This window comes from Phocoena sinus, chromosome 12 (assembly GCF_008692025.1).
Source record: "Phocoena sinus isolate mPhoSin1 chromosome 12, mPhoSin1.pri, whole genome shotgun sequence".
Taxonomy (NCBI): domain Eukaryota; kingdom Metazoa; phylum Chordata; class Mammalia; order Artiodactyla; family Phocoenidae; genus Phocoena; species Phocoena sinus.
This window is the reverse complement of record NC_045774.1, coordinates 29072130-29086788: the sequence shown is the minus strand read 5'-3', so window position 1 is coordinate 29086788 and position 14659 is coordinate 29072130. Positions and strand designations below refer to the sequence as shown.

At 46.0% G+C, this 14659-nt stretch overlaps 1 protein-coding gene across 5 annotated transcripts; it reads right to left on the bottom strand.

The window, feature by feature from the left end:
- Positions 1-2073: 2073 nt before the first annotated feature.
- Positions 2074-10724, bottom strand: LOC116763384 (serine/threonine-protein kinase Sgk1). Of its 5 annotated transcripts, none has more exons than XM_032651015.1 (12): positions 10534-10724; positions 7595-7670; positions 6787-6862; positions 6266-6370; positions 6078-6161; positions 5846-5977; positions 5464-5576; positions 4984-5107; positions 4454-4549; positions 3822-3977; positions 3628-3717; positions 2074-3288 (listed from the first exon to the last, which is right to left on the bottom strand). In XM_032651015.1, exons 1-12 carry the CDS (start codon positions 10565-10567, stop codon positions 3121-3123), a joined length of 1254 nt encoding a protein of 417 aa, XP_032506906.1. In that variant the 5' UTR covers positions 10568-10724; the 3' UTR covers positions 2074-3120. The 5 variants fall into 5 exon arrangements, with proteins under 5 accessions (XP_032506906.1, XP_032506904.1, XP_032506907.1 ...); XM_032651013.1 differs by lacking the exon at positions 10534-10724 and adding an exon at positions 8746-10501; XM_032651016.1 differs by lacking the exon at positions 10534-10724 and adding an exon at positions 9331-10499.
- Positions 10725-14659: the final 3935 nt, after the last annotated feature.

Genomic DNA, 14659 nt, shown 5'->3' with positions numbered 1-14659 from the left:
ATGTGGGATCTTCCCAGACCAGGGCACGAACCCGTGTCCCCTGCATTGGCAGGTGGACTCTCAACCACTGCGCCACCAGGGAAGCCCTCAAAGTCCCATTTTAACTTGTGGGAATCTTAGCCGAATGTTCCCCCAAACCCATATTTGACCAGCTCCACCACTGAAAAACTATGGAGAAGTGAATTGTCCCTTTTACCAACCATAATGCTCAAATGTAGTTTCAAATGCTGACAGGGATGTGCCCCACAGCCCTAGATAAAAGATACCTCTGCACATATGCTATTTGACATCATAGTGTTTAGTAAATATTTGTCTTTTTTTTAGTTGATCCCTTTTTCTTTCTGGACTTCCCTGTTCTTGCCCTGTTCCCTTTCCACCCACTTGTGTTTGATTTAATCTCCTCCTGTTTATGTGACACTTGGGACTCCTCTGGCTCTTATCAACTCTCCAGCAATGCAAATCAGATCTTACATAGTGACTGACTGAAGCCATAAACCAAATTTCTACCCTTAAAAAATTAAAAAGCTTTGTAATCCATGATTAACCCCTCTGAGTTATCTATAATTAGATGGGAGAGTCCGGGCTGCAAGACTTATGTTCAGATAAAAAAAGTGATTTAAGTACTTATTGTTCAAAGAGGAACTCTTAACTGTTATTGATCATGAGAATGAGGGGGAGATATGCAGAAAACCTTTTTGTCAGGGCTAGCATCAATCATTACTAGGACTTTAGAATTTCTTTGTCACCATTGTCGATTTTGGCATTTGGGTTTGCTAAGGGTTTTAATATGCAGCTAATGTCTGTAGGGCAGAGCCGTAACTCAAATGCAGAGCTTGATCTGGGGTTCCCCTTCAGCAAGAAGTCATTGACAAGAGAGACAGACTAAGTGATCTCCAACACCTGTTCAACCCTTACAAGCCTTCTGGGAGAGGTGAGATATAAGAGCCATGATAAAAGGGAAAATGATCACTACTTTCCCTGGGGAAATCCCTGTGCAAACTAACAGGTCAAGGTAGAAGGTAGGCTTCTAAGTAGGCTTAGAGCAGCAGCAAGGCCAACTATTGGAGAATCCCGTGTATGCTAGGAAATTTGTGGAAGGCCTAGAAAAGTGAAAAAGTCCAAACAACTTGGACGCAAGATGATTATCTCCTAATATCAAGCCCCTTTCCTTTCTCCTACAGGAAATATTCCAACGGGATGAGCTCTAGGGAAGGCCTCTGAACATCAGTCGGGTGGGCCCATGCAGTGCTGTGTGCACACCAGCTTCAGTGGCTTCTGGTCCAAACCAGGGATGTGCCCCTGCCAGGGTCCTTCCCTGAGCTGACACTGGACTTTTTTTGGCTCTGGTTACTCTCACGAACCAGGAGTCCTGCCGGCTCAGCATTTTGGGAACATAGCCATGTATGACAACACCCTCACCCTCTTCAGTGGCATTCTCATACACTTACAGACTGTTATCCCCGATTTCGACAAACTGTGTTATTGAAAGTCTGTCTTTCCCACCAGGATGTGTAAGGGCAGAGATCTGTCAGCTTTGCTCATTGCTTTATCCCCAGCACTCAGAATAGAGCCCGGCACCAGGGAAGGCACCAAGTATTTGTTGAAAGAATTACCGGTTACTTCAGACAAGCCAAATGTCAAACAGCCAACTTCACAGGGCAGGCAATGAGGATAGGGATCATTACTTCATGGCTGTCCTTGAGAGAGTTAAATTGACAAGGACTTGTTTGGATGGATTTATGGATAATGACTGACATAAATTGGCTTTAGAGAATGCCCTGGCAGCCCAGTGGTTAGGACTCTGTCCTTCCACTGCAGGGGGCATGGGTTCTCCCTGGTCTGGGAACTAAGATCCTGCAAGCCATGCAATGCAGCCTCCCACCAAAGAAAAAAAAAATAATTGGCTTTAAGACCACCCTATTCTCTCTTCGAGTCAGAAGCTGATGCTATTGGAGGATGTCAAGCCACTGAGCTGTAAACTACAGCAGCCATTTCCCTGGTTTTAAATTTTAAACAGATCTACTATTGCCCCCTTAACTGCAATTTACAAAATAACACACATGACACAATTTCTGCAAATATTTTTCAAGGTTTTATTGCAAACCAAAGTTGGTCTATCACACACAAGAAAAGGTGTGTGGTAGGGAGGGGGGGAAAGAATTGTACATTATTATAACCATGTTAATTACAGTACATTAAAATGGTGGTTTACATTACAAATAAGCCTGTAAGTTTAAATATACTAGTGTTATAACCCAATGTACAGACTTTCTTTATACAATACATATAATTATCAGGAATGCAAAAAAGAAACAAAAAAACCCAAAAACATAAATAATGCCCATTTTACAGGTGATATTTTAAACAATGAAAACACCAGGCTCTGACTGACAACTGGGGCATTGGTCCATAAAAACCTTTTCTAAAAATAGAAATATTTGTAGCAGCAATGCTTCTTTAAGCATCTGGATACAAGTCATTGCAAGACCATTTTCGATAAATTTTAGTTATTAACTATATCTTACAAAAAAAAACAGCCTACACATAAATTTATCTTCCAAATATGGAAGAAACAAACAATGTCCCACGTTGTAGTGTCCTGCAAGTGTCACATTGATGCTTATAACTGAGTCCTTCTGTGAGCAAGCATACCACACTCATACGGCGGATCACACAGGAAAGTCCACAAGGAAAAACAGAACGGAAACACTCGGCAACAGGAAGAACTTTGGAGCTAACACGATCTCATCAGAAAAGGCACGTTTCATAAGATGCGTTATCACGGCCCGGACAGACCTTCAGAAGCTCCTTCTCCGAACAGCGTCCTCCTACGAATGAGACCACTGCATCTGCCTGGGGTGGCCCTCTACTGCTCATTTCAGAGATAGCACCACATTGGAAGGAAGAATAAAGGAAAACCTCACGAGCTCACTGAGGAGGATGTGCTCTTCGAAAAGCTTCCAGCAAACAGTGTGCAATAAGATTGCCAAGATGTGCAAGCTTCCAGGGATGTGCAAATTCTCTTTTAAGATGTCCTGTCAGCTGGCAGCTCTGCCAAAAGGCTAACTAAAACATTTCAAAAACGCCCGTGAAATCCTTCACAACCAACCCTAAGACCATTCAGAGGAAAGAGTCCACGGGAGGTGCGTAGGAAAAGCCCAGGAAGGCCTCGGCCGCTTCCTTGACGCTGGCTGTGAGAAGGATACTGTCGGGCGACCGACCGATGGAGTTGGGGACTGGCTCTTCGGTAAACTCGGGATCAAAGTGCCGCAGGTCGCTGGGTCCACTCTGATGCAGGAAGGGAAGAAAACGTACTCCATGTCAAGAATTCACAATGGAGACAAGAAAGGGAAATTCTCATGCAGTCACCATATGGCAACTTCCACCATCAGCAACCATTTCAAGCACAAAACCCAAAGGCCACACAAAGTTTCAACTATGAGGACCATGCTTATTTTCCGTCTTTTGCTACTGTAATTTATAAAAGGTGTGGAAAAATAACGTGAGCTTTGTTGGGACAAAAGTTCTACTTTTTTCTGTGGGTAAAATAATGGCTTACGAATGCCAATTTATTCCTTGAGGGCCCTTCCCCTTCCACCACTGCACACTCGCGAGAGAGATACTCACCACATTTGGGTTAAAAGGGGGAGTAATCTTCTTATTAATGAGATCATCCCAGTTAATTAGGGAGAAGAAGACGTGATTCTTAATCTCCATCTGTTGAGGAAGAAGCAGGAATTTAGAAGAGTGAAATTCAAGAAGGGCGGTGAGGTCTAGGGCTCTACCCATACAGCCCAGGAGGAGAGGAAAAAATGACTCACAAAGTCATCCTTGGCACCAAGCCTCTTTGTCCTGTCCTTCTGCAGGAGGCCCTCCAGGACGTGTCTTGCAGAATTTGTAATATTTGGCTTCAACTGGAGGGGTTTGTTCAGAATGTTGTCGTACATCTCAGCTGTGTTTCGGCTGTAAAATGGAGGCTTGAAAGAAGCAGGAAGATTACTTACTACTTAATTGGAAGTTTTGGAGAGCATCCGTTACCAAGAAAGACTTAAACGTAATATATGAAGCTGGTTTTGACAAAGTTTATCACCTGATAGGTTTTCTTTGACTTAGATTTTTAAGTGTCTACATTTTGCCACCCTTATTAGGGGGTAGATGTTAATAAGCCATGTTTTTCACTCTCACATAGGTTAAGTGTGGTCACACCTAGTAAAATGTGAACTTACAAAAGAAAAAATCCACTAGGTAACGGTTTACCCTAAAATACCTATAGCTTAACCAATATGCCTCTCTCATCAGCATTTGATAAGCATACTGATAGAGGGCAAGACGTGATGATCAGGTCTGCAGTGGGGCTTGTGTGCCCAGATAAGTCTGGATTTTTAAGACTACATTCTAGGGAGAAATGTATCAACCCAGGGCAATATTTCACGATTTTCAATGGGCTACTCACCAGGCCATAGAGCATCTCATATAAGACGGCCCCCAGACACCACCAGTCCACGGTCCTATCATAAGGCTGCTTATGAAGCACCTCAGGTGCAAGATACTGAAAGACAGACCAGGAAAAGAGAGTTTAGAGCCCCTGAAACTAGGCAATCCCAAGACCAGGCATGCACTTTGAAAGGGCTGAGAGACCCGGGGTACACTTGGAGGATATATTTCTTTAAACTACTTCCTGATAAAACTGCTGGCTTTGAGGCTGACTGGCCACTTACATGTCCTGATGTTTTGAAAGCTATTGGGCCCTCCTCAGATATCTTACTTAGGGGTTTAGAACCTTTTATAGCGTGGACCTTACAAACAGCTCACTTTAATTAAAGCAACGTGAGGCCTTGGAATTTCTCATGCCTCCAACAGCCAGTGTATTTTACTTGCACCGAACTGGACTAAATCATCTCCGAAAACAGCTTGTTCTTTCAGTAGTTAAGGGTCACTGCAGTGATCCCTTCCTGGAGGGGTGTGGACCAGGAGTTCGCCTACCTCGGGTGTGCCACAGAAGGTGGATGTCGTGCCATTGTGTTCAATGTTCTCCTTGCAGAGTCCAAAGTCAGTAAGGACAATGTGTCCCTGTGAATCCAGCAAAATATTCTCTGGCTTTAAGTCTCTGTAAAAAAAAAAAAAAAAAAGAATAGGAAAGTAGTCGTATTAAGTTAATTTCACCGCATTAGCAATCCTCCGTAAAGATCACCACTAGGGCTATTGGAAGCACGTTACATCCACTGTAGTTGTGTTAGTGAAATCTAAAAGGGGGTCCTTGTTCTGTTCATCTATTCTGGATGAGGCACAATCCTCATTGGCCAGTTCCCTCGTGGCAGGGAGTCAGCAGATGGGTCACATGCTGGGGACCTGGTTTTAGGTGACCAAGTTCTGCCTAAACACAGATTATTTTAAGGCCCTGTCAAAGGCCGGGCTATGTCTCCTTTACACAAGGAAGGGAGCCTTCAGAGCCCTTCAGCTCACCTATAAACGATGTTCAGAGAGTGCAGGTAACCCAAGGCACTGGCTATTTCAGCAGCATAGAACCGAGCCCGTGGTTCCAGGAAGCATCGCTCCCTCTGGAGATGGTAGAACAACTGGAGGAGATAGAACAGAGTTAGCCTGGGTTGCCAAAAAACCCGGACAATGCATTGGATCTGTCTTGACATATATAGCTAAAGAGGACAATTGCAGGAAGGGGCCCTAAATAGTTTATAAGCCATCTGAAAGCTGGCAGGTTAAAGGAAATACTAAATCTGGTAACTCTTCCCCCACTAATTATCTTTTAAAAACTCTCCTCTCAAATTAAAACAAAGCAGGCTATGCACGGGACAGCCAGGGCTCAGCTCCCATCCTCTCTGCTCACCTCTCCACCGTTAATGTAGTCTAGGACAAAGTACAGTTTGTCAGCCGTCTGGAAAGAGAAGTGAAGGCCCACCAGGAAAGGGTGTTTCACGTTCTTCAGGAGAACATTCCGCTCCGACATAATATGCTTTTCCTAGAAAAAGGACAATTAAGATGTAGTGGCAAATTTCAACGTGGCGCCAAGATGGCAAGGTAATGTCTACTGAATGTCCATCTCCAAGCCCATCTCATACCTCCTTCTTTTTCAGGATCGCTTTCTTCTGTAAAACTTTGACTGCATAGAACGCTTCTTCGGCTTTGTGTCTTGCCAGGAGAACCTGAAATTGAAATTAAAAATCATTTTCCTGTTCACATCCAGGGAGATGTAAAAAATGAGCATATGAAAGACTATAAATAATGAGAGCTTCAGATGTGAAATTACCTTTCCAAAACTGCCCTTCCCGATCACTTTCAAGAAGTGAAAGTCAGATGGTTTAGCATGAGGGTTGGATGATGGGCCCAGGTTAATTTGCTGAGAAGGACTTGGCTGGAAGATAAAAGGTTTCCTTTTAATATCCTTGCTTCAAAGGAAGATTGCGATTAATAAAGTATAGGCAATGCAAAAAGGTGGTACATCTGCAAATGACAGGGGCAGGTCCCCAGACATCTATAAACACGTTCCAAACTCCTTTTCATCCATACATGCAAATATTTCAAATGACAGTATGGAAACTGTATATAATCGTGTTGTTCTTAAGCAGATTACTTTTATGAAGTATGTCTTTTAAAACACTCCACTGACTCATACTTAAGCGCTTATGTCACTTGTTTGCCATGAACCGACGAGGCATTCCTGCCTTGATACTAACTCAAATGCTATTTTACAATTCATCAACATAGGAAAACTAACTGACTCATTTACAAGATTCCTCCACTGATGCATCACGAATAGGGAACACTTACTGGTGGAGAAGGGTTGGCATTCATGAGCTCAGGCTCCGGAGGTTGGGAGATTTTCAAAATGGACTGAACTTCAGGGCTGCAGAGAAGAAAGGAGCAACGTTGAACATCCTAACTCGCCACGTGAGGGCAGACCAACACCAATAGTGAATTTCTGGCTCAACCTTTCCGGGGGATCCAGTGTTTAAAAACACCCAAGTCAATTACTCAGTGAGAGAAAATGACAGCCAAAATGATAAACCCAGTTAAACACAGAGGGTTGTTCTTCAAGGAGAGAGGGGGTGAATTAGGCAAACATGAAGATTTTATCGGGACTTCCCTGGTGGCGCAGTGGTTAAGAATCCCCCCCGCTAACGCAGGGGACACGAGTTCGAGCCCGGGTCCGGGAAGATCCCACTATGCCGCGGGAGCAACTAAGCCCTGCGCCACAACTCCTGAAGCCAGCTCGCCTAGAGCCCTTGTGCTCTGCAACAAGAGAAGCCGCCGCAGTGAGAAGCCCACGCACCGCAACAAAGTCGTGGTGCCCCCGCGCACCACAACTGGAAACAGCAACGAAGACCCAACGCAGCCAAATATAAATACATTTGAAAAAAGAAAATTTTACCTTGCATTTCCAGAACAAGCCAAATCAGCAAATTAATTGTAATGTTTTAAATGTTCGAAATAATTAGAACTTAAAGAGAAAAGGGATCCCCACCCTCGGTAAGTCGTCGGCTTCCTGATCAATATATTGATGAGGATGTCTTTACCGCTGGTAAATGGAAACTTCCCTACTTAATTTTATTTCCCCACGTCGCCCCACCAAACTTACTGTTTGCATGCATAGGAGTTATTGGCAATCTTCTGAATAAAGTCGTTCAGGCCCATCCTTCTCTGTTTCATGAAAGCTGCGAATTAGAGGAGAAACGTTTAGACGGCTTTGTAACATCCGACGCCACACACACCAGTCTGATCCGCGACCTTCAAAACTTTCCACGTGGCGTAACCTGGAAGTCCAGTCGTATTCCTACACTCACCGATGAGAATTGCTACCATGCCCCTCATCCTGGAGTAAGGTGAGGGTGTCCCTAGCAGCTTCGGTTTTCACCGTCATCACCACAGAGAGAGAGCACGAGGAGTTGTCAGGCCCGAGAGGACCGGCTCAGCCAACACTGCGCTCCGGCCGCACCGCCGGCTTTATATGCCTTGTGCCGCCGCGAGGGCGGGGGACCCACAAGACATGGAGGAGGCGGCGCTGCCCGGCCCCGTCGCGACCCCGCCCCCGGCTGCCGCGCGACTTGCCCGGGCGGCAAAGCGGCCGGCGGCAGGCGGTTCCGCCCCCGGCGAGAGGGGCCAGCCCGGAGCGGGGGCGGGGGCGCGGGGGGCGCGGGGACCGCCCGGGCAGGGCCCGGCACAGGGCAGTTGTCGGCCTCGCTCGGCTCCCGGGCCGGAGAGGGGGAAACCGCCGGCGGAGGGGGTGGGTGGGGAGGGAGCGGCCGGGGTAATTTTCCACCTTTCTCATTTATTCCGCCCTGCGAGGAAATCAAGAGTCGCGGCACATCAGGAAATCAGAGCGCTTTCTGCCCTGTGCGAGGCGATCGGGGTGGCTCTGTGCCCGCCCTGGCTTCTCAAACTCTCCGCTCGGATTCACTCCCGGCCCCGGCGCCGACCCTGACACTCTCCCCTAATCCGCAAGGCAGCCTCCGCAGCCCTCGCCGGCCGGCCGCGCACCGCCAGCTGAGGTTATCTGTCGGGCGCAGGGCTGCAGCGCCGGGGGAGGGCGGCCCCGCACGCCCTTATCTCCGGCCCCAGCTTGGGGCCAGAGCGCCCGGCGCGTCCCCGCGTTCCCGCCGCCCTCCTACCCCTTCCCCCATCTCTCCATCCTTGGTACTACCCCAAATACCCAGCCCCTCTCGCCCAATCCGAGCAACTAGTGGAGGAGTTGGTGAGACAAGCCCCCCGCGTGCCGGCAGCGGCGCTTACCCAGTCCGGTCAGCAAGAAGGACTCGCTCCGTTTCTGCGCCTCGGCCCTCTTTTTGTGCCGGGGCCGGAGCAGGGACTCGAGCCGGGCCCTGGCCCGCGCGCCCTGCATCTCCCCCATGGGCAGCGGCGGCCGGGCGCGCAGCGGGCGAGGGCGACCAGAGAACACTGACGTTTCCTTGAAGGAGCCGCCGTGACTCAGGCCGGGCAAGATTTCCTGCCCCGAGTCCCAAAACAAACAAATGGCCCTTGTGCACGGCCGAGCCGCTTCCGAAAACGCCTTTTTTGTGCTTTTGGCCCAAGCCAAGCAAGGCTGAAAAATCCCAGAACTTGGAAGAGGAGGAAGGAAGGAAAGAAAGAGGGAAGGGGGAGGGAGAGAGGTCAGGAATGTGGAGGGGAGGGGGCGGAAATAAAATTCGTCTCTGCACTAAAGGAAAAAAAAAAAAATCTGCATTTCACTTTTTTTTTTTCCCCCTAAAGTAATCTTTGGGAACATTCTGTCCTTTTCCGCATGTAATTTTCCCCCTTGCCTTTTTAATCCCCGCCTTGCCAAAAACACGTGAGGAGGTGGCAAGTTAGGGGACAGACCTGGCGTGACCCTGGGGCGGTGCGGAGTCGGCATCCCAGACCATCGTCGACTCCCGAGGTTCCCTCGCCCGCTCCCCGACCTGAAAACTCCGCAAGATCGCATCCCATTGTCTTCAAATCTCTTAGTTTGTGCTCGTCTTCCCTACCCCTCCTCCGGTTTAATTCAGGGCTGACCCCGCAGTCTTCTTACAGGTTTACCACCTCGATCTTTTTCCCTCAAGTCCCAGATAACTTGTGACTCGTTAACTCCTGAAAGATTAGCCGGGAGCCTCCTCCGCTCCAGAAAGTAAGGGAGGGAGGGAGGGAAGCTCTGCAGAGCAGCGGTGCGGTGCCTTCCAGTAACCCCGCCGCTGGGAGATGCCTGGGAGCTGCAGTCTGACCGCCGGTGGGAGGACTCGCGCCAGCGCCGGCGGGGAAGCCACGAGCACAACGACTGGGCCAGGAGCGGGGAGAGGGCTGCAAGTTACTAAGTTTGCAGGGCCGGGTACCTGGCGCCTGTCAGGGATGTCTGCGGTGCCTGCCCTGCCATGACCCCTTGCTGCCAACGGCCTTGCCATTTAAGGTTGCCTACTGGATCTGACACACTCCGAACTACTAACTGTCAAACCAAGAATACATGTGAAGCGGTTTTTCTTTGGTGCTGGGCAGGAATTTGTTTTGCAAACCAACCACCTTATTTGTCTTAACGTGATCTGTAGCCTCAAGTGCTTTACAGCAGCCTCAAACTGGCAGAAGAGAACACATATCCTCTCTGCTGGAGACTGGCTGGGAAATTCTGCTCAGCACCCACTCTTTAAAAAGCACTTACTATTCCCTGAAACTGACACTCCAACCCAAAGCAAGGTTTAGGAAACTCCAAGTCACAGTAACTGGCCCATTTCTGCTTCCTCTTTCATGGATTCTTCATATAACATGACTTTGTTATTGCCAGTACCCCCATATCCCACGCTCCACTTCCACTAGCCTAGGCCAGCCCTGCTCCCACCCGGTTCCTTCCCCTTTTGAGAAAGCAAAATTTTTGAAGAATGACCAGAAACACCAAACTGCACCAAGATTTCTGCCTGTTTGTTTTTTAAACATTAGATTAAGAAACCTCCAGCGACTCACCTCCTGTGCCCTCCCCATGCCAAGTAACCCCAAATCCTCTGAAGCATCTTTGTTTTACCCATTTCATCCAAATTATCTTAATAAAAGCAGACAAACCTTTCAAAGGGGATTTTATAGCCTCCTCTTTCATTCTTCAGGTTGCCTAGGATATGAAGGTTGGGGATTCCTTTCTGGAGGCTGGAGGTAGAGCTTAGTTATGGCTGGAGTAGCCTCCCTGCTATGTGCCTGATAGGACTGGAAGCTGAGATGATAAGGGAGCACGAGTCAGAGGCGGCTGTCCCAGTCTGTTATGAACCCCACTTTATATAAAAGGCAATTTACATACAGGAAGGGAGCAAGCTGCAAAGTTCAACACTGGGCCATTTATTCTCTTCGTTGCAACATCATCCAGAAAATTACAGTCATCAGTGCCCTGGGTTTAATACACCCCCAGCAAGACACACAAGAAATGTAACTTGACTGATTATCATCACAAATCAGTCCAGAAAAAATTCAAAACACATGCACAGAGTTCATTTTCTCAAAGAGGCTCTGCTCGCATTCCAGGAGGAACGTGGAATTTAAGTTAGAGGGCTCTAAGTGGAACAGAGAAGAGGCACAACCATATGATTTGTGGTTGGAACAGAAAAGTATCGTCTGCTGTGCTCCCTCCTCCCCCGACACTAACGTGCAGCCGTTGGAGACGGACGGTCTGCTAAACTTATCATTTAACGGAGAGAATCAAGTTGTTGAGACTGGCTTTTCTTCCAACCGGATACCTGATGGGTGGAGCAGGGGCCCCCTGTTCTGTCCCAGCAACCTACTAAGACTTCCGAACAGGAAGGTGACACACGGCGGCGGGTGTATGGGGTGGGGGGGAGGTACGCGGGGGAACTGTGTGCGACGCGCGCCTAACTCTTCACAGGCTTTAGGTTGTCCTGTGGCTGCTATTCAAACGCTTGATCTGTTCTTCCTTCCTGTCGCCAGCCTCTTTCTTTGGTTCAGAGAGTGCTCCTACCGGGAGAAATCCGGCCCCTTCCCTCCTACACCCTGGTGGCGAAGTGGCCCGAACTACGTCACCAGTATCTGCTTGTAAATACGAGCTAGAGGGCGCTCGCGTTCTCCGGGAGAACTACTCCCGAATGTATGATTTCCCCCACTTCTCTCCTGGGGTTTAATCAGTTCCAGATAATGCCTCCACAATACCTTGTGAGGGCAAAGAAAATAGATAGACGGCTTGATATGAGATACGCTAATTAGTTCCCCACTCCCCCAAGCCAATCGTCTCATTTATTCCTCATACTGGGAAAACGCAATCAAACTCTCAAATGGGAATTATTCACCAAGATGTAATGTTTGCACTGAAACAAAACAGTTGCCAATGTATGTGTATTTTAATACGAAAATTATTTTAGCTTTTCAAATGGGAATTATTCACCAAGATGTAATGTTTGCACTGAAACAAAACAGTTTCCACTGTATGTGTATTTTAATACGAAAATTATTTTAGCTTTTCTACTTAGTGATTAAGTAAAATTTTTCCTTAATGATGAACTATAAATACTACAACCTGAAAGCTTTACTAAGATATGATTCTTTCCGTTTAATTTAAAGGCGCAGAGAACAAATCCCTGGTACTTCTCAACGTATTAGAGGAAATATTTTGAAAAATATAAGGACTTAACTTTTTTTTTTACTGTTAAAATATTTTCATGTCAACATAAAATGAGATCAGGGTTTGACAAGCAAGTTTCAGAATATGAACATCGATTTCTAAAATGATTTACCTTTTCAGAAGCCTAAATATGAATGCATATAAATCTTAGGGATTTAAAAAAAAAAATCATGGTTTTTTTTCCCCCATTTTAATACATCTGCAATTGACAAACATGCAAATTAATTAAGTTCCCCTCTTGGGCTATTTCTTTAATGTGTCAGCTGTGTTAGTCTTCATTCCTTAGATAAAATGTCTTCCGTTGATAACAGGGCAATATGATGATTTTGTATTGCTCAAACTGTCATAAATTCTATAACAGCCTTGTGCTGCACCATTTAGGTTGCCATACTTATTGTTTTATTGGTGAATGCGTAGGAAATCTTCTTCCTGGAGCATCTCCAAAGATAGTACATAGAAATGTCAGAAAACATAATTATTACTCTAGAGAGCAACAAAATAGATCAGTTTTTGTTGAAGGTTGTCACCAAGTGCAATTTTTTTTTACAGTATTCATCAGATACAAAATGATGATGATAAATGAGCTAATTCAGGATAACTGTTATAGATCAGTAACTAGCAATGGTGGTTAAATGTCTATCTATAGAACACAGGTTCTATGGTGACTATTACCTTCCCTATTCATAATTGTCAAAATCGACATGCATAAAGGAGTTAGGAATGTGATACAGCAGATAACTAAGAGAACACATTATCTAGAATAATAGTGTTGAGTTATTAAAACCCACAAAACTACATGCTTTATTTACACAGGGCTTATTTTTTTCCCAAGGCAGTGATGTTGAATAAGCAAGACTATACACTATAAGAATCTTGGAATAGGGTTTTGTTAAATAATCTACGTGTAGCCGTCTACTCGGCAGACCTTATGTTGTCTTCTGTAACAGCATTTTTTCATTATTAAGGATTAAGCAATTATTGTTATTTTTCTTCTGAGTTGGACAGATGATAGGCAAAATTGTGAGGTTAACAAAACTTACTTTTAGGACCAGATTTATCTCCTTCAGGTAACCTTTCTTTGTCACTGAAGTTGACTCCTATGCCTCTCCCACTTCCCACCCATGGCAGTGGCATACTCTCTGGTCCCCCAAACTCTGAAATATTGCCTCCCATCCTCCTTCCCACTAATGCTAACTGCCTCAAAGTCCTGCTGTCAGCTAATCATCACAGGAGGTATTGAACTGATACATCCTTCATTCCTTCCCTCCTTCCTTCCTGTCCCACTCCCTCCCCTCCCTTCCATTTATTCATTCGTGCAAGTATTTAACAAGCATTTATCAAGTAAGTACAAATATTAAGATCAAAGGACACAGATATGAGTAATCCGGTTATCTGACTTGACAGAAGCACTCATTCTAAGTAGGGAGACACACCCGTAAATTATGATACAACACGATGAGTGTTAAAACAAAGGTCTGAGCAACCTGCCATAGAACAACAGAGAGGGGAATTTTCTACTGGGGAGAGGCAGCAGACTTGGAATTTTTTTTTGTTTTAATATTTATTTTTTTATTTGGTTGCCCTGGGTCTTAGTTGCGACCGGCGGGCTCCTTAGTTGTGGCATGCGTGTGGGATCTGGTTCCATGACCAGGGATCAAACCTGGGCCCCCTGCATTGGGAGCATGGAGTCTTATCCACTGCACCACCAGGAAAGTCCCCAGACTTGGAACTGTTGAGGAAAGTCTCCACAAACAAAAGATATTTGGCCTGATCCTGGAAAGGCCAGCTAGGTACAAAAAAGGGAAAGTCATTCTAGGCAGAGGGAATAGTATGGGCACCAAATTTTAAGGTGCTATGTAGTATCTCTGGCATAATTTGGAAATATGGTCCGTACTCAGACCTTACACACAAGCAAATGTACATGGCTCTCTTGCTGCTACTGCTGAAGTGGATAACAGAACTTTCAAGTGAAATAAAAAAGATCTTAGGGACTTCCCTGGTGGTCCGGTGGCTAAGACTCTGCGCTCCCAATGCAGGAGGCCTAGGTTTGATCCCTGGTCAGGGAATTAGATCCCACATGCCTCAACTAAGAAGTTAGCATGCCGCAACTAAAGATCCCGCATGCCACAACTAAGACCCGACACAGACACATAAATAAATAAATAAATATTTTTTAAAAAAGTCTTAGCTGACACAAATCTGCCTCTCCTCTCTTTCTCTCACTGCCCCCCACCCCAATAAATATGGAATTAATAATGTCTTAGAAAACATACCCGTTTGAAGGACGGCTGATTATTAGCCTGCATAGGCACCTCTGTGTCTGATACAGCTCTAGGCCCGGTGGAGCTCATTCATTCATTCATCCACAGATTCTTCTAGAACTATGCATCAGACATTGCGCTAGATGCAGGAGATACAGTGGTAAACATGATCTCACCTGGTGAGAGGCAGGTGGGGAATTACCTACAAAGGTAGACTGAGCCCTATTGTTTAGAGATCTTAAAAACCACCAAGGAAAATCCCTTTTAAGAAGGAAAACATTCCAATGTGTTTTGAAAAGTTAATTCA